Source organism: Haliotis cracherodii, unplaced genomic scaffold, assembly GCF_022045235.1.
Source record: "Haliotis cracherodii isolate W230 unplaced genomic scaffold, xgHalCrac1.p SCAF_20, whole genome shotgun sequence".
NCBI classification, from domain to species: Eukaryota; Metazoa; Mollusca; class Gastropoda; order Lepetellida; family Haliotidae; genus Haliotis; species Haliotis cracherodii.
Genome location: NW_027266276.1, coordinates 13,038,307 through 13,065,522, shown reverse-complemented (window position 1 = coordinate 13,065,522; position 27,216 = coordinate 13,038,307). Strand labels below are relative to the sequence as shown.

The 27,216-nt window shown below is 41.5% G+C and overlaps 2 protein-coding genes across 5 annotated transcripts in view; both read left to right on the top strand.

The window, feature by feature from the left end:
* The window catches only part of LOC139470334 (PDF receptor-like), a 247,600-nt gene that overhangs the window by 44,014 nt on the left and 176,370 nt on the right, over positions 1–27,216 (top strand). For 2 of the 4 annotated variants that reach the window (XM_071252706.1, XM_071252710.1), the window contains exon 1: positions 12,943–13,063. The exons of 1 other annotated variant lie outside the window; for it this stretch is intronic. The gene's annotated coding sequence lies outside the window, so the exon portion shown is untranslated. Of the gene's footprint in view, positions 1–12,942; positions 13,064–14,718; positions 14,782–27,216 lie in introns of those variants that run through there. One more of the 4 variants, XM_071252707.1, reaches the window with a different exon arrangement.
* Positions 808–3,040, top strand: LOC139470027 (putative proline-rich protein 21). Its single transcript, XM_071252319.1, has 2 exons — positions 808–836; positions 2,389–3,040. Exons 1-2 carry the CDS (start codon positions 808–810, stop codon positions 3,038–3,040), a joined length of 681 nt encoding a protein of 226 aa, XP_071108420.1.

Below are 27,216 nucleotides of genomic sequence, written 5' to 3'. Positions count from 1 at the left end.
CTTTTGAAAAGTGGAGTGATATTTGAGCGCCCCAGTCCAGTCATATCACTGTCGCCTGTAAATGATCGCGTCTGGGCTAAACAAACCGCTGGTTGATAGCATGAACAACAATCATGCACGACGGGTCATGATGACACATTAAGCAAGTTCACATGTTATAAACAGCCGTTCAATTTTTAGCTGGGTATTCTGATCTTGATTTCCCATGGTTCATGAAATATGACGGCGGTCTGTAAATAATTCAGACTATCCAGTGATTGACATAATGAGCATCTATCCACGCAATTGGGATACGATGACATGCATCAACTAAGTCCGCGAGCCTGACCATCTGACCCCGAAGGTCGCCTCTTAAGAAGCATAGTCGTTTTTTATGAAAAGCATGGGTTGCTGAAGACCTATTCTAAAACGGATCTTCACGAGTTTGGTCTATGAAAGTAATTTGGTCAGTTTGAGATTTTCAATTCTCCATAATATTTAGTAACGGACATAATATTAATCGAACCACGAGCCAAAAATAAAACCCTGGTATTAAAGAAATCGAAGTTTGCTGACACCTTGCTTATGGTTTAGGAGTCTGAATGAGATCTCAATGTAGACACAATTTGTGGATAACAACGTGTTTACTGTAATAGCGACGTTTCGGTAGAGATCTTTACACCGCTGTCAAGCAGGACGTAATTATGAACGTGGTACAAAATTATATATAGTTGGTGATGGATTAACAGTTACAACAATTTGCATACACGAGAGAGATTAACATAAGTAGGTTTAATAGTAACAACAGATGGAAGACGTTGTATCAACATGATGGACAGAGAACACACGATGATGAGGTGAGGTGAGGTGAGGTGAAATTGGGTTTAACGTCGCGTCCAAGATTATTGCACTTATATAGCGACGTGCATGCACGATGATGAAGTCAATTAAACAGGAAAATACGTTTATTAATGATACTTGTTGTTGCCCTGTGTATCGCTCAGCATTAAGGGGCTAAAACAAGGACTGCTCGGCTCGGAGTCAGTATACTGTGTCTAAGTTAGGTATTCATGTTAAACTGCGGAATAGTATATCATTCGGCTAACACTATAACGGCCCGTGAAGATCCGGAGTAGAATAGGTCTTCAGCAACCCATGATTGCCGTTAAAATGCGGGATTGGGTGGTCAGGCTCGCTGACTTTGTTGATGCATGGCATCGTATCCCAATTGCGTGGATAGATGCTCATGATGTCAATCATTGTATTGTCTGGTCCAGACTCGATTACGTACAGATCGCCGTCATATAGCCGTAATATTGCTAAGTGCGACGTTACAAACAAACAAACAAAACGAAAAAGCACTATAACATCGACATCAGTCCTGACTAGTACAAGCAGTCACACACAAACATGTGCATGTCTATCGCTATATGAATGCAATCATCTTGAACGACACCTCATTTCACCCCACCACCTCGCCTGCTTGGAGAATAGTTTTCATAGAAAGAGGTCCAACTGCACGAATGGTGGATTAAAGTCTCATGCTGTTTCAGAATGCTGTTGATTGTCACTGCCACTTTACGGAGTCCATATCTTTTGTGTGAAACTCTTCGTTTTGTCCACAAGGAATGGTCTCAGCGAGAATATTCGATTACGGCCATACAGTGACACACTCTGACTTTTTTCAAAGTACGCAAAAGCCTTCAGTTGAAGATCAAAGTGTCTAATTGATAAAACAACGGTATTACAGTTGATCAAGCTTGGGAATTCCATGTGTTGTCTTCAGAAATGTCGAAGAAGTCTGTCAGTATCAATGTCCTTCAAGAATACTATCTTGTGAAAAACGTGTGAACGTCAAAATGAGTCGATCAGACGCTATGCACGTCAGTTTCCAGACCATGTGACCGGCATGTCGACCAGTAGAAACGGCGTGAAAACTTCACATTAAAACATTCAACATTTATTGTTGGATTCAATCAAGTTTTTACATAATTATGTAACCGGAGTGGGATTACCTTTTTGTGATTCAGATTTTTTCAGAACAGTTGTCAGCGAGAATTCGTTTGATTATGTTAAATCTCAGTTACCAGGCGTAGCACGTAGCTACTTTTCTCTGCCCATCCCGTCACCCGTCACCCGTCACCCATCAGCCGTCACCCAACACCCGTCAACCATCACCCATCACCCGTCAACCATCACCCATCACCCATCACCCGTCAACCATCACCCATCACCCATCACCCGTTAACCCTCACCCATCACCCATCACCCATCACCCGTCAACCATCACCCATCACCCGTCAACCATCACCCATCACCCATCACCCATCACCCATCACCTGTCAACCATCACCCATCACCCATCACCCGTCACCCATCACCTGTCACCCATCACCCATCACCCATCAGCCGTCACCCATCACCCATCACCCGTCACCCATCACCTGTCACCCATCACCCATCACCCATCAGCCGCCACCCATCACCTGTCACCCATCACCCATCACCCATCACCCGTCAACCATCACCCATCACCCATCACCCATCACCCCTCAACCATCACCCATCACCCGTCAACCATCACCCATCACCCATCACCCGTCAACCATCACCCATCACCCATCACCTGTCAACCATCACCCATCAGCCGCCACCCATCACCCGTCAACCATCACCCATCACCCATCACCCATCACCCGTCAACCATCACCCATCACCCATCACCCGTCAACCATCACCCATCACCCATCACCCGTCAACCATCACCCATCACCCATCACCCATCACCTGTCAACCATCACCCATCACCCATCACCCGTCACCCATCACCTGTCACCCATCACCCGTCACCCATCACCTGTCACCCATCACCCATCACCCGTCACCCATCACCTGTCACCCATCACCCATCACCCATCACCCGTCACCCATCACCTGTCACCCATCACCCATCACCCATCAGCCGCCACCCATCACCTGTCACCCATCACCCATCACCCATCACCCATCACCCATCAGCCGCCACCCATCACCCACCTTCTTGCTTCACAAATTTGTTTAACTACAGTATGGCTTCACGGTTATTGTATGGGGGCGGTCGGGTAGCCTTGTGGTAAAAGCTAAAGCTCGTCACGCCGAAGACTCGGATTGGGTACAATGTGTGAAGGCCATATCTGGTTGTGTTGAAGAGCGCGATATCAGCTCCTCATTCGGATTGATAGAAAATACTATATTTTTGCAGAAAAAAAGGAGACACAAATACGTCCTTTTTTCTGAAAAAGGAAATATTTTGCTGGATGCTGGATGTTCAGAAAAAGAAAACATTGTGAAAACAAATTAAATTGTTCGGCTTCTCATTTTGAAAAGGGCGTTTGCATAGTGGCCTGAGTTCGATTCCCCACACGGGTACAATGTGTGAGGCGCATTTCCCGTGTCGCCTGCCCTGATATTGCTGAAATATTGCCACTTCATAAATCATAAAAAAAATATTCCGTCTCCAACTAAAATGGCAGCCCATACCAGCATGTTAAATGGTCGGTAAAGTAATAACGTCTTGAGCTTACATCCAAACTGCCAGAATTCGAAGAATGGCGTGTCGCGATCGGTATGACATCATGGTGATGAGCCATTTCATCTAAAGCGATACTTCGATTTAACAATGTCCGTCTCTTCAAAGTCTCACTATAGTTTGAAACAGAAATTTAATCTCATTTCCATCCATCTGACAAAAGTGAACGATTGTATACTTTTGTCAGAGATTTAACGCTTTGTGACGACATATTTTATTGACATCAAATACATCAATTAAAATACAGTAGACTACGGATAAAACGAACACGCTTATAACGAACTGACGGATATAACGAACTTACTTTTTGGTCCCGACTATTTGCTGTAGTTATGCTGTATATATACTTATAACGAACTACGGTTATAACGAACTAAAATTTGTAATCCCTTTGAGTTCGTTATAACCGTAGTTCGATAAATGGGGACCGCCGCTGACCATTTGATTTTAATGGGAAAATATTCTATATCTTAGAAACCCAGCTCCGACCAAACAATATTAAAGAAGGGGCGACGTAATTTCTATAACCATAAATATATTAAGTAATCTCTGCTGAAAGCAGAGTCGATTATATGTTAAGAATGTGTTTATGAATCCCGATCCAATAGTGATAATAGTAAGAGTTCGCGAAAGAGTGCGCGTATCCTGTCCCATTGATGGTAGCCGTCACAAACACATGTACAGCCAAGTCAATTGTTCACCTAATACAACACGGGAACACATGGTGCAAGTGAGAAGAGGGAAATGAATCCAAACGTTTAAAATGATGTCATAATAGGCATCAAACTCCAACTCACTCACTAACAATTTACTATTTTACTCTCACTCACTCACTCACTCACTCACTCACTCACTCACTAACTCCGTAAAAAACGCAGACCCACCAACTCATTCTACCAAGGGTGAGCCCTAGTGGCATCGAACTGACGTAATTCATCAGCCTGTGGCTCGCATAAGCTTGTCGTTCTCAGCTATGATGGTCGTCAGAAGGCAATGCCTGCAGCACTGTTTCAACATCCTTTCATAGAAGACGGATCACTTAATCAGTATTAAGATTGCACAGCTTCATATAAAACCCTCTTGAAACACATTGGCTTGTAGTCAATAAGGAATACTGTCACTGTGCGGTTTTTCCTAATGAAAATGAAATACCCTGATGTTATATATTTGTCACAAACAAAAATCATGGATACTAATAGTAGTTATAACAGTGTATGTACCTGTAGGTGTGTATTCTACGTTTTGCAGTAATGAAAAACATCAGGTGCATTCCACCGTTCATTGGTTTATCAGTTGAGACAAGGCGTGCTTCCCACCGTTCATTAGTTTATCAGGTGAGACAAGGCGTGCATCCCACCGTTCATTGGTGTATCAGTTGAGACAAAGCTAGTATCCCATCGTTCATTGGCTTATCATTTGAGACAAGACGTGAATCCCACCGTTCATTGGTGTATCAGTTGAGACAAGGCGTGCTTCCCACCGTTCATTGGTTTATCAGTTGAGACAAGGCGTGCATCCCACCGTTCATTGGTTTATCAGTTGAGACAAAGCGTGCATCCCACCGTTCATTGGTTTATCAGTTGAGACAAGGCGTGCATCCCACCGTTCATTGGTTTATCAGTTGAGACAAAGCGTGTATCCCACTGTTCATTGTTTTATCAGTTGAGACAAGGCGTGCATCCCACCGTTCATTGGTTTATCAGTTGAGACAAGGCATGCATCCCTCCGTTCATTGGTTTACTAGTTTTAATAGGGAGTATGTTATCACCGTTCATTGGTTTATCAGTTGAGACAAGGCGTGCATCCCCCGTTCATTGGTTTATCAGTTGAGACAAGGCGTACATCCCGACGTTCATTGGTTTACTAGTTTTAATAGGGAGTATATCATCACCGTTCATTGGTTTATCAGTTGAGACAAGGCGTGCATCCCACCGTTCATTGGTTTACTAGTTTAAACAGAAAGTATATCATCACCGTTCATTGGTTTACTAGTTTAAACAGAGTGTATAATATATCATCACCGTTCATTGGTTTACTAGTTTGAACAGAGAGTATATCATCACCGTTCATTGGTTTAATAGTTTAAACAGAGAGTATATCATCACCGTTCATTGGTTTATCAGTTGAGACAGGGAGTATATCATCACCATTCATTGGTTTACCAATTTAAACAGGGAGTATATCATCACCGTTCATTGATCGTTACCACTTTAAACAGAGAATATATAATCACCGTCCATTGGTTTACCAGTTTATACAGTGTCCTCATTGTTCATTGGTTACCAGGTTAAGCATTGAGCGTGTCCCCATCGTTTATTGGTCACCAGGCCAGACAGTGAACGTGTGCCAATCAGCTGAGGCAGGGAGTGTATTATCACTAATATTGGTTTATGATCGCTGTCAAGGAGTGTGTCCTCACCGTTCATTGGGTTACCATCAAAGACAGTGGGTGTGTCGGCATCTTCCATTGGTCTGCCTTCTAAGACATGGATCGACATGGTCCCAACCAGCCATTGGTTTACATGAAGCGTAGACAGAGAGTGTGTCCTCACCACCAATTGGTTTACATGAGCCGTGGACAGAGAATGTATCCTCATTTCCATTGGTTTACATGAGCCGTGGACATAGAGTGTGTCCTCATTTCCATTGGTTTACATGAGCCATCTGAGACATTGACTGTGTCCCAACTATACATTGGTTTACATGAACTGTAGTCAGAGAGTGTGTCCTCACCATCCATTGGTTTACATGAACCGTAGACAGAGAATGTGTCCTCACCATCCATTGGTTTACATGAGCCGTGGACAGAGAGTGTGTCCTCATTTCTATTGGTTTACATGAGCCATCTGAGACATTGACTGTGTCCCAACTATCCATTGGTTTACATGAACTGTAGTCAGAGAGTGTGTCCTCACCATCCATTGGTTTACATGTACCATCTGAGACACTGACTGTGTCCCAACTTTCCATTGGTTTACATGAACCGTAGTCAGAGAGTGTGTCCTCATTATCCAATGGTTTACATGAACCGTAGACAGAGAGTGGGTCCTCATTATCCAATGGTTTACATGAACCGTAGACAGAGAGTGGGTCCTCACCATCCATTGGTTTACATGTACCATCTGAGACATTGACTGTGTCCCAACTATCCATTGGTTTACATGAACCGTAGTCAGAGAGTGTGTCCTCACCATCCATTGGTTTACATGAACCGTAGTCAGAGAGTGTGTCCTCATTATCCATTGGTTTACATGTACCAGCTGAGACACTGACTGTATCACAACTATCCATTGGTTTACATGAACCGTAGACAGAGAGTGTGTCCTCATTATCCCATGGTTTACATGAACCGTAGACAGAAAGTGTGTCCTCATTATCCAATGGCTTACATGAACCGTAGACAGAGAGTGTGTCCTCACCATCCATTGGTTTACATGAACCGTAGACAGAGAGTGTGTCCTTACCATCCATTGGTTTACATGTACCAGCTGAGACATTGACTGTGTCCCAACTATCCATTGGTTTACATGAACCGTAGACAGAGAGTGTGTCCTCACCATCCATTGGTTTACATGTACCAGCTGAGACATTGACTGTGTCCCAACTATCCATTGGTTTACATGAACCGTAGTCAGAGAGTGTGTCCTCACCATCCATTGGTTTACATCTACCAGCTGAGACATTGACTGTGTCCCAAATATCCATTTGTGTCTTAAGAAAGTATTTATTTTAAAGACAAAATATAGTTTAATCAATGGATGGCCTGAAATAAATATTTGTTTGGCTATCCCTTTCAAGAAAAGAAGAGTAATTGTATATTAATGATCAGTGAGAGTAATTATACACACACATTCGTTCTCTTACAAAGATTCCAATGCTTCCCACAGAATATCAAATGACGCACATTTGACAAAAACAAATACACTCTTTTCTGCTTCTGCCCTTACCAATGCTGTGAGTAGGATGAACAATGTGCTAGAAGTAAACGTTGTGTGACTGAGTTTGGGATTAACGTTGCTTTGAACAGTATTCCAGTTATATTATGACATCTCAGCTTGGTCTGGCAAGAAAGCCCGAAGTGATGCAGAGCTTAGACGTTTACCACTTTGGTGAAACCCTCGAGCACGAAATGGTGCTGACAAACCTAGAAATAAAATCACGGCGAACCGGGATTCGAACAAACCATCATAGTTTCTGCCGTGCCTATGGGACGCAACTTTGCACGGCGAATTGCGGCGCCTTAGATGACTGAGCTACCAACCGACCGACCCCGTCCCACCTCTCCACCCGGAGAGCGGAAGGTCCGGGGTTCAATCCCCGGCCGCGTCATACCTAAAGACGTTAAAAGATGGTACTTGTTGTTACCCTATCTGGCGCTCGGCATTAAGGGGCTAAAACAAGGACTTGTCGGCTCGGAGTCGGTATACTGTGTCTGAGTGGGATATTCATGTTAAACTGCGGCATGGTATCTCAGTGTGCTAGCACTATAAATCGGCATCAGTACAAGTAGCCACACACACACACACACACACACACACACACACACACACACACGTGCAATAATCTTGGACGCGACGTTAAACCCAATTTCACCTCACCTCACCTCCTTCTTCATGTTGTGTAGAATGTTTCGAAATTTCTCGCCAAATAATAGGTTAAAACAAAATCATTGCTGATTGATGGTCGACCCACGGCTTTTCTGTGATAAATGGTGCCCTTGAAATAAATAGAACATTCTTCAGCCGCTGCCTTGGTGGTAAATCCCAGTACGTTCACCACAAGATAGGTCCTCAACTTCCCATTACATGTTGTCAAAGGCGACGTAATTGGGGAGGCAGGGGGGACGAGCGAAGCTGCTCTGAAACCATACAGTCATGTTTTGTGAATGAGTTGTGTTTAACGCTGCTTTGAACAGTATCCCAGTTATATCATGGCATCTCGGCTTGATGTGGGAGGAAAGCCCGATGTGATGCAGGTCTTAGATGTTTACCACTTTGGTGAAACCCACGAACACAGGTATAGTACTGGCGAAACTAGAAAGATAATTAAAGCGAACCGGGATTGGAACCCATGATCATGGCTTTCTGGCACACCAGAGGGACGCAACTTCGACAGGGTATTGCGGTGCCTCAGATGACTGGGCTATCCGTACCCCATTGCAAGACATAAAATCCATATCAAACAACGCAACGCAACTTTTAACTGAATATTAACAGTCTGAATGAATACTGATATTTCATATATTGAAGGATGTTAAATATAAATAAGTTATTTTACATTTGATATAATAATAAATCCAAAACAGGTTTTGAATACAAACATCTCATGCTTGAGTATCAGCTAAATATATAAAGATTAACATGAGCAGATTACCAATAGAAACTGTCGCTACGACACCATAAAGACGCTACCAATCGAAGGTTCCTAAGAGTGCCAGGAACCTTCTTTCACGTCGGCCATTGGACGTCACCACATCAACCATCTCAGTACTTGTAAGAGGCAGTTGAAAAATGGGTTCGTGTTTTCAACTTTTAATCAGAATACTGCGAGAGGACTCCCTGTCCACAATATAAATATCAAAATTATTTTTAAAAAACCAAACAACAGATATATTAATTTCCCCTCTCATCTGGTGTTTTCCGATAGCATGAAAACTGACAATATTTTTCTGTATGTATTTAAAAAAATCATTTTGTTTGTTTGGTTGTTTTATGTTTCGTGATACATTATTTACATGATATTACATTATAATAGGTCTGCTTCAGTCTAAGTACAGGGAACGTGTTTTATATGTGAACGGTCTTGGACATGGCAGCCAGAGGGCTTCTGCAAATGATAATGCCCTGAAAAAGAGCGTTTCCCTTATATTGACATCTACAGTCCTGGAAGTGGTAGACGTCTGTCCATCTGTCCACAAGAGAAGTAGTTTGATTAATATTATGTGCATATTAAAACCATCAAATTATTAAAACCATCAAATAACCGGCAAAATTAACATAATACATACAAAATTAAGACAGTGAATCAAAAAATAACTTATTTAGAAAAGGTTTAAATGAGGATCCAAAATACCGATGCGGCAACCCATGTAAAAATTCATATCATTTTTTTCATAGAATGTCCTTTATTTAAATCAGCTAGAAACGAATTGATACACTCACTATTGTTAATTGTGAAAGATACTTGTGAAGTAAATATTGACCTGATGCTAGTTGGAAATGCAAGTTTACCTAATCACGTGAACGAAAGCATTTTTAGGAATGTACATACAACAAAAAGGTTTGAGTGAGCAGTGTGAATGAACATACGTTTCTCTATCTCTATCCTTTCCTTTCTGTCATTTGATTTATTAACTGTTAATAAGCATACATGTAAATCTATGGGAGAGGGCGTTCTAAGTTGTGATAACTTGTGCCCAATCCTTTTCATGAGAATAAAATAGGTTTAAACTAAACCATTAAAACCATGAATAAGTCCTCTATCATTCTTAGTCCTCAATCAGCGGGTTGGTACCTGAACGGATGAAATCTCCTAATAGGCAGTTTGGGTTCCATATTCCCAGTGCCAAGAACGTATCTTGAATGTTCGAGTACACTGACTGATTGTCAGGTAGTAATCTCATGAGCTCAGTTTCCTTTCTACAAAACATCATATAGTTATGTCATACATTAAACAAACTACAGTTTCGTTTACAATAAATCCACACAGAACTGTCACATTCCATAAAGATGAAACACCATTACATGCCTGACTTTTTAATATAAATGACACATTATTTTCAGAAAGACTGTCATCCATTGATGTCCACGACCTTGGGATTGAAGTCAGTGAGCGAGTCGTTGTCTCCTGATTCTTGCTTTGGTAATATCATTGGACGAAATTGGAAATTCTGTACACGTATTGGTGCCAATGATATCAGAATGCCGGTCACACTTAGCGTGATATTTGACCCTTGTCATGTTAAATCAAGCCATGAATGATTCTAATTGGCAACATTATTGCTCCTGAGTTCAATTTCGTCCGGCATTAGCGATGCCTCACATATAATCAGCTGATTCAAGGCGTGTTTCAAAGGTTGTTCTAGAAATGTTAGTAGTCTCTCTTGCTGTTAGTCTGTGCGTGGATCCCTGGGTTGTGTGAGAGCGTTGGCGATGTTGTGATTTAGGTCTCAGGATATACAACAAAAACGCTTGTCCGATCGACATGTTTAACGTCCTGAAACAAGTATGTGATGTGGTTCCCAACAAATTGTTTGGCTTCTCCTTTCAGATAAATAATGATGATGATGATGATGATGATTATGATGATGATGATGATAGGCCAGTAAATGGCCGACCCCTTTTGTATCGGTCGACCCTTATGTATCGGACATTACGCTGAAAGGCAGGAACCAGAGGTCCGTTTCCACAGCGATCGCGGCGCTGAGGTGACCGTAACGGCTATACTTTAACAGAGACCTATGGCTTATGACTCATGACAGGTGACGGACACCTTAATGTCCTACCCTGAAAACTAACGGACAATTCGCACTACAGTACTTGCTTTGTTCAGAATTCGAAACTCGTTAAAGAGGCTGTGGAATGTGAGTAAACATGTAAACAACTCAGGCTCGCAGGCTTCGTGGTAATAATGTTGACATTTAGCTGTATGATGTGCAGCGAAAGGACATAATAAATATGTACTATATTACGGTATTAATTATTTGACATTATAACATTTTCTTTTTGTTTGGTGGAAGAATGTTCGGAATCCTACCATTTAACTTTTCCATGGTTTTAGGATACTACTTCTACTACTACTACTACTACTACTACTACTACTACTACTACTTATCATAATGAAATGGGTGTCATATCAGCCCAGACTCAGTTTTGTCAAGGAGAGGCTATGTGAACGAGCACTGCATCGAGTTAATGTGAAGTGGGGGCGGTCGGGTAGCCTTGTGGTTAAAGCGTTCGCTCGTCACCACGCCGAAGACAGCCGGGTTCGAATCACGACATGGGTACAATGTGCGAAGCCCATTTCTGGTGTTCCCCGCCGTGATATTGCTGGAATAATGCTAAAAGCGGCGTAAAATCATACTCACTCACTCACTAATGTGTTATGTGTTGAAAAGTAAAGCATCCCAACACAGTCCTTCGCTTGGATGATGTCGGCTGGCTTGAATAGTGAAACAGAAGGCTTTCTCTTTGCTGCTCAGGATCACACGATACCCTCAATGTGTGATTTTGCATCAAAATGTAAATATGAAATGCAGATTATGCAATGAATTTAATGAGACTGTCCAACACATTGTCAGTGGATGCCCAGCTTTGGCACAACCCAGTGTCTTAAGCGACATGTTGGAGTGATTTGATCCTTTTATTACCGTCTTCGCCATGCTTGCGGTTTTGACACAGAGGTCCATCCGTGGTACGACCAAGAATATGTAGAAAAATGAAAAATGATAAATCAAAAATTCTTTGGAATAGACCCGTATACAGCCTCAGTCGTATCAAGGCCAACACACATGATCTTGTACTTTTTTGTACTTCAAGTAAAATAATTTCTATCACTGAAATTTCTGTCCCCTTTGACAATAATGTGATTGACAAGATTTAGGAAAAACATGGCAAATATGGGGACCTCGCTTTCGAAATGTGACGCTTGCATCCCAAGTACCAAGTTGTGCTACTCTCCATTGTTCTCGGTGTCTTAGTTCCCAATCTGTGGACTGACATTGGGAGAGTCCAGGGGTTTGCTGCCAGGAATAGAACCCATCTGACAATCTGGGTGATGCAGAAGACTGCAGTGTTGGGGAGTCTTCACATTCTCTGAAAAGTTCTGGGTGGGTTCAAGTAGGTAAGTCCCATTCGCTGTCTGGCCTGCGTGTAGAGATGATGATGATGATGATGATGATGATGATGATGATGACGATGAGCCTAACCAGCCTGACTATGCCAGGATCAAAATCCCTCTTTGCTGCCTTTTTAAATTTTATTCTGTACATAACAAAAAACATACAAAAATATAGTGAAATCAAAACAAAATTCCCGAACTCCTACCAACACAACCCTGAAGATTATGAAATGGACGGTCTCAGCAGCTGCTGCAGCTAGTTATGATAGAAATGATGAAATTAATGATAACTCGTATGTGAATATGAAAGCTGTAAACAGATTTACAATAAAGTCCGTACACAACAATATCGGACATGACGAATAGTCGGTTGTCACGAACACTAACGAACATTCCACGATGATAATCAATGCTTTGGCCCCGTGGTAATAATTGTCACAATTCGCGGCGCAGATTTCGCCGATTCTCGCCTACGGTTTGTCAGCACCATACCAGGGCTCGTGTTGTACAGCTGTCCGTCCTTTCTCCGACACGCCTGCGTCGTGATGTAACGGAAATACTGTTCAAAGCAGCGTTATACCACAGACACTCACGGTCATCCGAGAGCTATCTTCGCATAGTGGAACGGGACGCTTGGCAGTAAAGCTTCTCAATACTCTACCCATAACGACCAAAACGGTATGTTGTCAACCACACTGAATCGTAATTTAATATAATTACAACACGTCTGAGTATTAGGTTGGAAATGTGTTTGGAAGGACTTCATGCAATTACCTTTTTGACTTGTACCATATGTTCTCTGTGCCATTTGATTTCAGGTGAACAATTGACTTGCCTTTGCATGTGTTTGTGACGGGATACACAGGTGGGGTAGGATAACTCGACTTTTCGCGAATACCGGGTATGATCACTATTTGGTTGGTTGGTTTGTTGTTTAACGCCGCACTCAGCAATATTCCAGCTATATGTAAATAATCGATTATAATCTGATAATCCAGTGATTGATATCATGAGCATCGATCCACGAAATTTGGGATCGATGACATGCATCAAACACGTCAGCGAGCCTGACCACCCGATCCCGTTAGTGGACTTTTACGACAAGCAGAGTCGCCTTTTACGGCAAGCATGGGTTGCTGAAGACCTATTCTACCCCGGATCTTCACGGGTCCACAATTTGGTTGTGATTCATAAACATAAACTTATGATACTGACTCTTCTTCTGAAGAGATTTCTTATGATTATGGTTGTATTAGCAAAACCATTTTTCTTTTGATGTATGGCTTGATTTTGTTGTAGCGAACAAGTGAGATTGATTTAACGCCGCTGTCATTTTATTTCATTAATGGTGGAGGAAGCCAGAAGTTACAGGTCTAAGACGGTGACCTTGTAAGAGGCAACTATCGGGATCGGGTGGTCAGGTTCGCTGACTTGGTTGATGCATTTCATCGTATCCAAATTGCGTAGATCGATGCTCATGATGTCAATGACGTGATTGTCTAGTCCAGACTCGATTATTTACAGATCGACGTCATATAGCTGGAATATTGCTGAGTGCGGCATTAAACAACAAACAAACAAACCTTCGGTCATAGGATTCTGACACGCCCAATGGAAGCAACTCTGTAAAGCGATTCACGGCGCCTTGGACGACTGACCCACCTTGCCACCGTTGTTATTAATATTATAATACTACTGCGACGTCACTGTACTGTAAAAACGATCCATTAATTTTCAGGAATGAACCGTTAGATCAATTATTCATTCCCGCATTATCTTGAACCAACATTTCAATAAATCTTCATCTGGAAATGACGGAACTAATTTGTGTTTAGACACTCTAGTGAATGATTTCAAATTTTGTCGGACAAAACATGTCGTCAGCGTGGCTCGAATCCTCATCAAACGATTTCCGAATGTGAAACTGTCGACGTCGGCAACGGCCACACATGATAAAATAATTTTAAAAATATTGCATTATCCTTAATGTATAATTTTGTGATACATTACTTTACGTTTAACGATGTTATAGTAATTAGATAACCACTTGATGAGAAAACTTTTGAAAAGTAATAAATGGAACCATTCCATTTTGGCTTAATTGATTAGAATATCTCTTTCACTATGCTCGCAAGGTGAGGTGAAACTGCGTTTAACGTCGCGTCCAAGATTATTGCACTTACATAGCGACGTCCATGCACGTGTGTGAGGCTGCTTGTACTGGTCCGGACTGAGGCCGATTTTATAGTGCTACCCCACTGAGATATTATGCCGCAGCTTTATAATTACATCAATACCCCACTCAGACACAGTATGCTGACCCCGAACCGGCCAGGCAGGATAACAAGTACCATCTTTCAACGTCTTGTGGTATCGACCCGACCTTCCTCGAGTCCGTAAGTTTGGATGTGTTTTAACTTAGAGATTATGCTCTTTAATGATTGTGAAAATGAATCCTTCAGAAACTACAGTTTAAGGTGACAGCTATTTTAAAAAAAATTACATGTATATTCATTTTTATTTGGCAGTGCTATTTATTGAAATGGCCTCAAAATCAGAGGACCATGTTGTTGCAAAATGTGTTTTGCGGAAAAGTCCAGCATAGCGGTTCAGATTATCAGGTTGTTAAGGCGTTAGTTTGTAAGGCATATGAATTGGTTTCTTACAGGCAAACGTTTAGGTCTGCTAAAAAAAGGGGTGGTTCTACTTTTGTCGAGATTGCAAGGGAGAAGGAAACTCATTTTGATAGATGGTGTACTTCAAAAGATGTCCCATGGTGATTTGGATAGTTTGGGGCAGTTGGTTTTGCTGGGGGATTTTAAGTAGTGTGTGTCAGCGGACATTAGGACATATCTTGATGAGAACAAAGTGGATTAATTAAACAAGGCTGGTAGTTTAGCCGATGATTATTCACCAACTCGCAGGGTATGTGTTAAGCATTCAGGGTTTACAGGCAGGACCTCGCTGGGTTACAAATCAGGAAAGGGTAGTTCATCCCCTTCTAGGTCTAGTTCTAACAGACCGTGTTCTGAGTTTGTTGACAAAAAATCAAGTTCTACTCTTGTTGGTTCTATAAATACTGGTGGGTTTTCGTCAGAGCCTACTTGTAGATTTTGCCGCAAGCCAGGGCATATCATTTCTGAGTGTAGAAAGCTCGCTTTCAAGAACAGACATTCTTCCTCGAATGCTTCTGTGAATGTCGGGCCACACACCTGTTGTGGTTCGGCTAATGAGGAGTTAGCTGTTGGAGATCAGTCAAACAGGTATGTTGTTTTGAGTGAGGAGTACCTACCTTTTATTGTGGTTATACCAACGACTCCATCCGTCCGTCCTTCCGATGACATTTTTGTGTGTGACCTGTAACTTGAAAACTACTGCATAGATTATTTTTAAACTTGGTGAACACTTTTCATACCTAATGCAGTGCGACGATTTTCTGACAAACTACAGCTTCTTTCAGTTGATAACTAAGATTGTTTTACTGAAACATTTGTGCGACCAATAACTTGAAAACTACTGCATGGATTCAGTTTTCATACTAATAAAAGAGGTACAGTGCCAAGTTTGATTTTGAAATGTGTATTTTCTGAAAAAAATGATGTTTTTCATGTAAACCTCAACATTTGTGCCACCTAATACTTTTAAACTACTTCATAGATTCTGTTCGAATACTAATAGAAGAGGTGCACTTAAATATTGATATGTGTATTTGCTAATAACATAGGATTTTTTTCATGTTTTGACCTATGATCTAGACCTAATGCTAAAAAACAATTCAACTTTGAAGTACAGTTTCTATACCAATAAGCGAGGTGCACTGCAAAGCAAAGTAAAATTTGATAAATGCTTTTCCTGAGAATATATTGATTGTCATACTCTGAACTTTTGAAATATGTTGGAGTCGGGGGTGGGGGGTTGGGGGTGGGGGGGTGGGGGGTGGTATAAGTAAGCCCTGCCCACTTTTGTCTTGTTAGTAAAGGCTTTGTGTCAGCTAAAGGTGACAGTTCTAATGTCAAGCCCATTACCGTTTTGAGGGATATTAGTGCTCTTCAAGCTCTGGTTTTGGATGGTATTTTGCCACTTTTTGAGGAGTCATCTGCAAACTCCGAGGTTTTGTTACAGGGTTTATTTGGTTGTACCAGTGCACCTCTCCGTGTTCTTAATTTGAAGAGAGATTTGGTGTGTGGGTTGGTCAAGGTGGGGGTTGTGTAAACTCTACCTGTTGTAGATATGCTCATTGGTAGTGATTTGTCAGGGGAAAGATATTTGGCTGATCCTGTTGTTTGTCTTGAGCCTAGTACTAAAAATCTTGAAAAAGAAATTCCAGCTATATGGCGGTTTGGACCAGACAATCCACTGATTGGTGTCATGAGCATCGATCCACGCAATTGGGGTCGATGACATGCATCAACTAAGTCAGCGAGCCTGACCACCCGATCCCGTTAGTCGCCTTTTACGGAAAGCATGGGTTGCTGAAGACCTATTCTACCCCGTATCTTAACGGGCCCATAGGATATGTAATCTTATCGGTAGTTGCTTTCAAGACGTCCGATTCTGGAATCAAGTTGAGGTCTTCGCCAAGTGTCATGCATGTAGGTGTGTGTGTGCATGTATGCATCTATATATGTTGTGCGTTAACGTTTCTGAATGACTTCTTGTGTTTAACACATTGTATTCGTTTCTCTTTTCTACTTACTTTCACATTCACCGTGTTTGTATGCGACTCCGGATACCGTTTTTTTCGCGAACGACTGCTGTCATTACTGACTTTCAGTGATCCATTCATGTGAATGGCATCACTATGGGGTCAGTTTCGGCAAATAATTGAGTCTAATTATTTTGTGGCATTGACGTTTTGAATTTTACTAGAAATCGCAGCGCATTACACGTGACACTATATTAACGACCGTAGTGTGAATCCAGCTTAAAGAGTGAGTGAGTGAGTTGGGTTTAACGCCGCTTTTAACATTATTCCAGTTATATCACGGCGTGTCATCTTAATGTGGGAGGAAAGCCCGAAGTGATGCAGGTCTAAGACGTTTACCACATCGGTGAAACCCACGAGCACGGGTATGTTGCTGGCTTGCCCAAGGGACGCAACTCTGCACAGCGAATCGCGGCGCCTTAGACGACACCCGATCCAATTCCGTCGCCTCCTTACACAGAGAGTTCGGTGCATGGGGCCGATCCACAAAGTATTCGTAGCGCAGTCGCAAGTCTATGTCAAGCTACCCACTAGGTCATCAAGCGTTGGCGATGGTAATATGATTCATGGCTGGTGGCACATTATGTTAACAAAAGTGTTATCAAAATCAAACTTACTCAAAGGTAAAGTCCTTTAATTCGAGGCAGTGGTTGACCTTAAGAGCAAAGTACCAGGACTCCGTCTCATAAAACAGATCGTTTGGCTAAGGTGATCGTAACTATTATATTGCAATAGAGACTTACGACAGTCGCAGCGCTACGATCTCTTTGCGGAACAGGTCTAAGGCAGCCTGGGTGTGATGACACGCAATGAAATAAGCCACCGAGGTTGACCTTCCGATCCATTTCATGTCCTCTAAAATAAAACAATAGAGTGTTGGGAACCTGGTATATCCTGTTTCCCCATTGGATCAGTTGGGTTTAAAAGGAAGCCCTGTATCGATAATCATGTCATTTGGAGACACCCTGTTTGGACGTGCACTTCGAGTAATCGATAGAATTAACGAATATTATGACCACAGTGAGAATTCCTGGGTCGATTTGTGAACACGACCTCCTCGTAAACAAGTCTGTGTTGACAGAGAAAACAGTAAGGGATTAGCATCTCTTTGATGTCGTTCTCAGTTCAATTTGAAACGGAACAGAATACACTTTATACTCTGCTTTAATACCGCAAAACTAACATAGACGGATATTTCTGAGGTAATACCTAATTCATGGACTGGAGTCCTCATCTGGGGCTCTGCGTGGTTTCCCATCCCCTTGGTCCCGGATTAGGGTAGGTTTACAGCACACCCTTTCTTGTCATAATAGGTGACTAAATTAAATCCAGTGATCTTTGACTCAAACATTTACATGTTTCTCCAATTAGGAAATTCTTGAGATATTTCTTTAACACGTAGGTGAATATTCCTTGGTTCCGTAACGCAGTCTGATGCACATTTGGGGGCAGGGGTGGCCGTGTCGTCTCAGGCGCCGCGATTCGCTGTGCAGAGTTGCGTACCTTGGGCACGCCAGAAACCTATGATTGTGGGTTCGAATCTCGGTCCGCCCCGATTATGTTTCTAGGTTTGTCAGTACCATAAACGTCTGAGACCTTCATCACTTCGGGCTTTCCTCCCCCATTAAGCTGACACGCCGTGATAAAACTGGAATAATGTTAAAAGCGGCGTTAAACCCAACTCACTCACTCACTCACTGTTGCACATTTACATGGTACGTAACAGATCATGTACCAAAAAACCCGACAAAATATTAAAAACCTTTCCATATTCATAATCTCTATACATCACGAACATGTATTTTTTAATCACTATCAATAAGTGATGATACCCGGCGTTCGCAAAAAGGTGCGTGTATCCTACCCTTTCTGTAGCACCCGTCATGAACACATGCAAAGGCAAGTCAAGTGTTTAACTGAAAAAGAATTCATGGGAACATAAGCTAGAAGTCAAAATAGGCAATTGCATGAAGTCTTTGGCACGTGTTAGCAAAAAGGTGAACCAACGTGCTCCATATATATTTATAGTGGAATACACCTGTCATATTATCTGAATGTTGGATACGCACACAGTAAGTCAGTATGTAATCTCTCTCATATGACGTTAAATGTATGTCATTTTTGCTTTCACTTCAAGCAGCGCAGTTTGGGAGCAATTGCCCTCCCTGTAGTCCTGACCTAAAAGCCAAAAGCTTTTGATAAAATCCATCCTTTCTACATGAAAGAAAGGAGCCGTATTTATATCTTTATTAATCATACTTAATGTACATAATGCTGGCTTGCCCTTGGTGACAAAGCCAGGATGCTGTGCCCATTCTCTGCATACGAAAATAAGATGTACTAAAGATAATTTTGGAAACAAGACTAAGCAGAATGATAGCACCAATAAGAAGGATATTGGAGGAGGATGGTGATGTGGATTCGGAGCATGATGCTGAACTAATGTTTATTTATACTTGTGCTTACTGAGGATGAAGATTTCGTTCAGTTCAAATCCCGTTTTCATCTTTGTAAGTTTGGAAAACATGTATTGTAAAATATTTCTGTTGGAAGTACATTCGTGTATGTGTTGTTGAAAAAGATTCTGTAAAGAGTGAAGAGTGAAAACTTTGAAATTATTGGTATGATATTTGGTATGAAAGAAGCAACCGACCATTAAATATTTCGGACTATTATATAATTGTTTCGAGGCATTTAGAAACTGGAGTACTAAGTAGGGATAAGATATATGGATGAACAACTTCTTTATTACAAGTAGGAGCGACGTTTCGGGGCAGTTTCTGATACCGTCAAGCAAGTGAAGTACAAGGTATGGATGAGAAGCATATATACAAGTTTGAGATAGTGTTTATACAACTGACTGGATTGGGATGGTGTTGCAGTGGAGTGGAGAAGGATGTTATATACACAACCTGTCCACCCAAATATCTTATCTTCGCTTAATTAATATAAATATTATACGAAACATACACATGGGAAGGATACAAAACATGCTCTGAAGATCACTGAATGAGAAAATAAAAAACAACCGAAACAAACAGTTTTCCTTATGTTTATAGACAGAATATTTCTTTGTCAGGCAGCGCATCTAGACATTCAATGTTTATCCCTGAAAGAAGGGAAAAACCAACCAAATAATGTCTACTCAAAACATGAGTGAGCTAACGCCACTTTGTATAGCATTTCAGCTTTTTCACAGCGTGTCATCTTAAGGTAGGTTGGGGTTGGGGGGGGGGGGGGGGGGGGGGGGGGAGTTCAAACTGAAAGACAAACGAAGTTTTCCAGACTTATGCGAACATATTATTTTCAAAAAAATCCGTGAGCCTTAACGATGGGACGATGTCCCCAAACGACATGCTATAGGGACCAACAGCAGGGCTTCATGTTCTTGAATATGTTTTAAATGTTATAAATCAACAAAGAGTAAGTTACACGACCCTTTGAACAGCATTTCGTATTTTGAAGAGTCTTTAAATTAGGAGAGATTCTAAAATGACTTAAAACACTGACAAGCGGATCCTGGAACGTCAAAGTAGCGCAACTCCGCACAGCAAACTGAGGTGCCTGTATGAGACTCCGCGGATGCTCGTTGTAAGAATGTGCCATGATGTATTACGTTCCTTGCCATACAAAACAACAGGGCTTCCATTACCATTTTTAAAAGCATTGGTCTGTGTTGATTTAGTTCCTCATTATTTGTCCTTAAAAAGTCCTCCTAGGTACACACACTGCCTCGTCCCCACTGGTGAAGACGCAGCACAGCAGGAATGACGTCAATGCCATTTGCATAATGCTTGCCTGCCTGTTCTTTCTCCAGCTTGAAGAGTTGGAAATCTGACGGTGCCAAATCTGTTGAATTCGGAGATGATCAGTGTGTTCAAAGCCACAGTCATGCATTCGAGGTTCTACCTTCCCCACTGCTGCCCACCTCCTAACAGTGGCACAGGAAGGAGCATAATTACCCCTTAATGTTGACTCAATGTTCTCATGAATGGCTGTTGACCCTTTCAGCGCGGCATCCAATCGTGTCCATCTTCATCAACAGAGCATATTAGTCTCCTTGGTGCTTGCATGAGGCAAAGGAGTTAACTGACTGTACAAGTCCACTTTCTACCCTTGCCGAACTAAGCATGAATATATGGACTCGATCGTAGCGCCACCAGTTGCTGTTACGAGTTATGTCCCTTATATGTCACTCCTATTGACAATCAAATTCCACCTCTCACATCACTTGCATTTGATTCAACTATAATGGCGGCGCCCAGTCAAAACGATCTTATCTAGATTCAAACCTGTAATGTTAAAAAACGGGTCTTACCTTGTGAAGTGCATCAAAGCAGGTGATCATCTTGATTAAACACGTGAAAAGATTTGGACAATATCTGTTGACGCCGATTACGCGGTACACACGCTTTGCAAATCCTGCATTCGGACGAAATCTGCACGGCAGTTTACGAATCGCAAGTCGATTTCATAACGGGATTTTGATTGGACCATGCATGGACTCGTTAGTCCAGCCACAATATAACTGTATAATTCCACCTTAGTTCGACATGGGTGGAAACTTGACTTTTATAGTCAGTTAACTCCCTTGCCAAGGGAAGATGATGCTACGAACGGTTTTCACAACTTTTGAGGAATAATCGAAAATTATCTCTCCACAAGATTTCAAAGAGCGTCCTTCGACTCTTGCTTTTAAGTTATTTGACCAGTTTACAACCGCCTCCGTGGTTTAGTGGTAGAGCGTCCGCCCGGAGAGCGGAAGGTCCAGGGTTCGATCCCCGACCGCGTCATACCAAAAGACGTTAAGAGTTGATACTTGTTGTTACCCTGTCTGTCGTTAGGCATTAAGGGGCTAAAACAAGGACTGGTCGGCTCGGAGTCAGTATACTGTGTCTGAGTGGGGTATTCATGTTAAACTGCGGCATGGTATCTCAGTGAGCTAGCACTATAAATCGGCATCAGTCCGGACTAGTACAAGCAGCCACACAAACACACACGCGTACATGCACGTCGCTATATAAGTGCAATAATCTTGGACGCGACGTTAAACCCCATTTCACCTCACCTCACCTTTGACGAGATTACAACATTCATGGCCTCAGTGAAACTTTTAAAAAGTGTTGTAAATATGTGGGTGACATTTCTATATTTGACGCGTCAGCGACAAAAAAATTATGTGCAATGCAATTCCCAATTTTGACTTGTACCATACATTCCAGTGTTTTTTGTGAACAATAGACTTTCCTTTGCATTTGTTTGTGACGGGTGGTGACCTTTCAGCGGACACTTTATGTCATAAATATCTATTAGGGCAAATACATCTGGGACAAATAAAAACATCCAATTGATCGGGTGGTCAGTCTCGGTGACTTGGTTAATTGCAAGTCAGAGTACCCCGACAGTTGCTCATAATATCGATCACGGGATATCCTGATCTAGACTCGATTATTTATAGGACGCCGTGACATAGCTTGAATACTTGCTGCATGCGGCTCTAAAAAACAAATATTCAAAAGCTAGAAACAAACAAGCGTGAGAAATCTGCCGTGTTGAATACATGTATGTCTGTGGACCCGTGAAGATCCGGGTTAGAAGAGGCAACCCTTCCTTGCCGTAAACTGCGACTATATGCTTGTCGTCAGAGGCGAGTAACGGGGTCGGGTGGTCAGGATCGCTGACTTGGTTGATGCATGTCATCGTATCCCAAATGCAAGGATCGATGCTCATGGTATCAATCACTGGATTGGCTGGTCCAGACTCGATTATTTACAGACCGCCGCCAAACGTTAAACAACAAATAAATAAATAAAATAAAGAATATGTAAATCATTACACGCTTCCTGCCTGCATATGATTGATTACACGAAAAGTTGTCTTGAAGTATACTTGTAGAAAGGACATTGTAATTTCTAGGTCATAAAACATTATTATTATCACCATTTTAAATATGAAATAGTGACGATATATATACATACATACATATATATATATATATATATAGACACATACATACATATATATATATATATATATATATATATATATATATATATATATGTGTGTGTGTGTGTGTGTGTGTGTGTGTGTGTGTGTGTGTGTGTGTGTGTGTAATTATAAGCATTTGATAATCGATCGGCAGTACCAGACAAATGTTGAAACAGGGGTTCCGATGTTCCAAACACATACTGTTGTGGAGCAGAGATTATTTCCAAGCTTCCAACCGACAGAGAATGAAACGGAGGATTGACAACCACGTCTCGAGGAATAAGAGACAACTGTAGAACATAATCAGGCTGAATGTGTTCGTCGAAGAAAATAATTATCTATGTGGTACTTTCATTAATTTTTGCGGACCAATGTAGACGGGCAATGTTCTTTCTCTTACTGATCAAAGCAACCAAATTCAGTTTGAATCTGTTGTAAACATTGCGTTTGTGGATTCCGTCCTTCAAGTAGATCTAAATCTAGAGACATTATAAAACTTTGCCGATGAAGTTAAACATGTAAAATAATGTGACGTCATGGGGAACAACGTCATAATTAAAATAATGCTATAAAGAAGTACTGCATTCGAAATGTCGGATTTTTCTGAAATAATCAAAACTACAATATTCCTGATACAGTCGCAGAGAAGAGAAAGGGCAAAACCAATTAACCATTGACGGCTGTATGTGCTGTGATGCCGTCATCTCCATTTTGGTAATAATCAAAATCTATTTAACACTAACAAAACGCGTACGTACTTTCACTGTGAACAAAATTGCCATCGAAATGTGATATCCATTGACTCATGAATTGACAAGCAATGGCCGTTAATCACACCGCGATGAGAAACGTCTTCACGCTGATTGCGTTCACGAATAACAATGTTGACAGCACTGCCGAAATTCAATACAGAGCGAACGAGAGACATGTTTTACCTTGTGGGTTTGATCTGAAAGTATGTGTGACAAGAATATGTGCTCTGAATTAACTTGTAGACAAGATTTAACCTCTAATATGGCTGTAATTCGCCAGGATGCGGTGCCCAGTAGCATCCTTCCAGTGCAACTAAGTATAACTACAGTAATTGGGAAATGGCTTTTGGCTGATGAAGAGTAACGTAATTTTCGTTTCTTATGGATACAAGGCTATAATCGCTTGATCATATCACGGCGGTAAATTCAGCATGACAGTCATGGGCTTAACCCACAATGTCATGACAGACGGTCCGTGCGGGGAGGTCCGCTTGTGAATGAGGACGGGATTCTTAACGTCATGAGCACCAGACATAGGGTTAGTCCTTACATGTCATTTGGAGTTCTTGTCACAGCCGATCAGACAATCGACATGCATATGACTTGAAGCGTGAATGTAAACGACCATTCAAACGATCTCCCGTTATTTGGAAATTTTAAAATCTCGAGAGTACAGAGGGAAATTTCAGGGTCTATTCGAGATTCAGATGTTTCAAATACATGTATAAGATGTTTTATCAATTTCTACTTTAATACTTCGATATATCAGAGTGAGGTGAAATAGGGTTTAACGTCGCGTTCAAGATCGACGTGTATGTACGTGTGTGTGTGGCTTGACTGATGCCGATATTACAGTGCTAGCCCACTGAAATACCATGCCGCAGAGTAACATGAATACCCCACTCAGACACAATATACTGACTCCGAACTGACCAGCCCCTTAATGCCGAGCTCCAGGCATTAACAAAAGTACCGTGTTTTAACGCCATTTTGTATGACGCGGCAGGGGATCGAACCCCGGACCTTTCCGCTCTCTGGGCGGATGCTGTACCACTAGACCACGGAGGCCGTCAGATATCAGGGATAACATGTACATGTATATGTACGTCGGCTTTCTCGGTCTCCTCCTCTCAGTCGCGCCAGGATCCTATGATCATGGGTTGACATCATGAAGCCCACTGACAATAAGTCATGGTTTCTCAGCACCATATCTATCCCCGTGAGAAATACCATCGTGGTTAACTCTTCGACATCACTTCAGGATTTCCTCGAACATCAAACTGACTCACCGTGTTACAACCGAAATGCATTTTAAAGCTGTGTTAAAACGAATACGCCCGTAGCCATTCCCTATGCGCGTAGGTTTCTTTAGAACATATGAACCATCTTAACATGTTTTCCTTCTGTTATTCGACCCACCCTTCCATAATAACTTACCTGACCTACTACACAGTATACTGATTAACCAACGAGAATTACGGATTTTCTTTCCCGAGTAAAACATCCCCAGCCCTTGACATATAAAAAGGAGAAAAAAGATTAAACGTGTAGAATATGAGCCATACAGAGAAATTAATTGAAGGTAGCCTATGACGCAATATGATCAATTTATGACATCATGACCAATGCATGACGTTATGCGGCTTCAACTGACTAATCAGCATTTAGAATCGGTAAAATGCACTTTAGTTATGACACACTATCATTCTACCCTACAAACAATCGTGCGAAATCTGCCGTGTTGAATATGTCTGTAGCGCCGTGAAGATCCGGGGTAGAATAGGTCTTCAGCAACCCATCCCTGCCGTGAAAGGCGACTATGCTTGTCGTAGTCGGATAGTCAGGATCGCTGACTTGGTTGATGCATGTCATCCTATCCCAAATACGTGGATCGATGCTCATGATATCAATCACTGCATTGTCTTGTCCAGACTCGATTATTTACAGACCGCCGTTATATAGCTGAAATGTTGCTGAGTGCGGCGTGAAACAACAAACAAACAAACAAAGAAACAAAACTTATGGCTAATATATCACGACCACACTTAACACCACTTCAGAGAAACAATCATCTTCATCTTTCAGAGAATTATATTAGATTCTGGTTGGAATGTCGATGTGCCAAATAAAACAAATTCAGAACACAGGTGTCTTAGAATCTGTACTCATTACAACAAGAAAAAAGTGTCATCCACCTAAGTGTGTTAGAGGGTCATAGAAAAAAAGAAAGACGAACTTTTAACGCTGTGTTGTCCTTGTCACAGCTGGGACACGTGATCAAGGACCAGAGTCAAATAATGACAGCACCCTGGGTTGTCTTTGCGCCATCTGGGTTATTAGAAATTCATTATTTTATTACTTGGGCGGAGTATTGAACGGGCGATGAACGCTTTATTGATCTCGTGTTGGGCAGTCCGTCACAGATACCAGTAGCATTCGCGTCTCTGATGGCAGAGGATAGTAGCTTCGGCCATTACCAGAAGGATATAGACATCACGATTTGCGGATAGTCGTAAACAGGATATCACATTTGGTTAGTGTTTAATTATTCTGTAATTGTTAAGATTTTTTTCAGATTTTCTTCAGTGAGAAAGTGTTACATACTATCTTTTCGTGATGTCTGAGATATCATCGGAAATAGTATTTCATCTGGCAATAAACGAAGCCTGAGCTCATTTATCCAGGGGACTACCTGTAAGGCAGGACATTCCTGCCTTTTTCGCGAACACCAAGTGGCATCACTGGCTTCATTTTCGGTGATGCATTCATATGGTTTTCACAGCTGTTTTGCCTTTTGCGACCAAATGAATCTGTTTCGTCGGATAATCGAGACTGGTTATTCTCTGGCGTTGACGTTTTATGCTTACTGTTACCACTAAACGTAAAGCCTCATAAATTCAGTTTTTAGAAAAGCAATTAACAATGTTTTAACACAGGCGATATACGTGGGGTGGTAATATGATACTGATACAAGCGTAATCCTCATTTACTTTATTATAAAGCAGAAAATATTTTCATATTTTCACCTGGAAATTAATACTTCTACACATTTCTATGTAGACTTGCTAATTTCTTAAATCATGTATTAATATCCAAACCAAACACATTAATTTTGTTTCTTACAAGTGAGATACTCATAGTGAAATGAGGAAATCGATTATCTAATGACAAATTTTCTGACGGTTCCATGGTAAGACATATTTTACTGCACTATCCAATGATTTCACTGCTTCTGGTATAGCGTGAGTGGACCAGTGTTCATGTTTCAACTTATCAACAGGTATCGATGATGTTTAGATACTTATGAACATGGCACCATTGTCATATTCCCAACGCTACTTGGAAGTTCGGGATGCTTAACTTAAATCCAGGTGTATAGATTTTGA

Bases quoted from the DNA above. Each gene is read 5' to 3' on its own strand.
- LOC139470027 (XM_071252319.1), top strand. From the start codon at position 808: ATGATGGACAGAGAACACACGATGATGAG. The intron at 837-2,388 runs GTGAGGTGAGGT...ATCACCCATCAG, and splicing joins AGAGAACACACGATGATGAG to CCGTCACCCATCACCCATCA.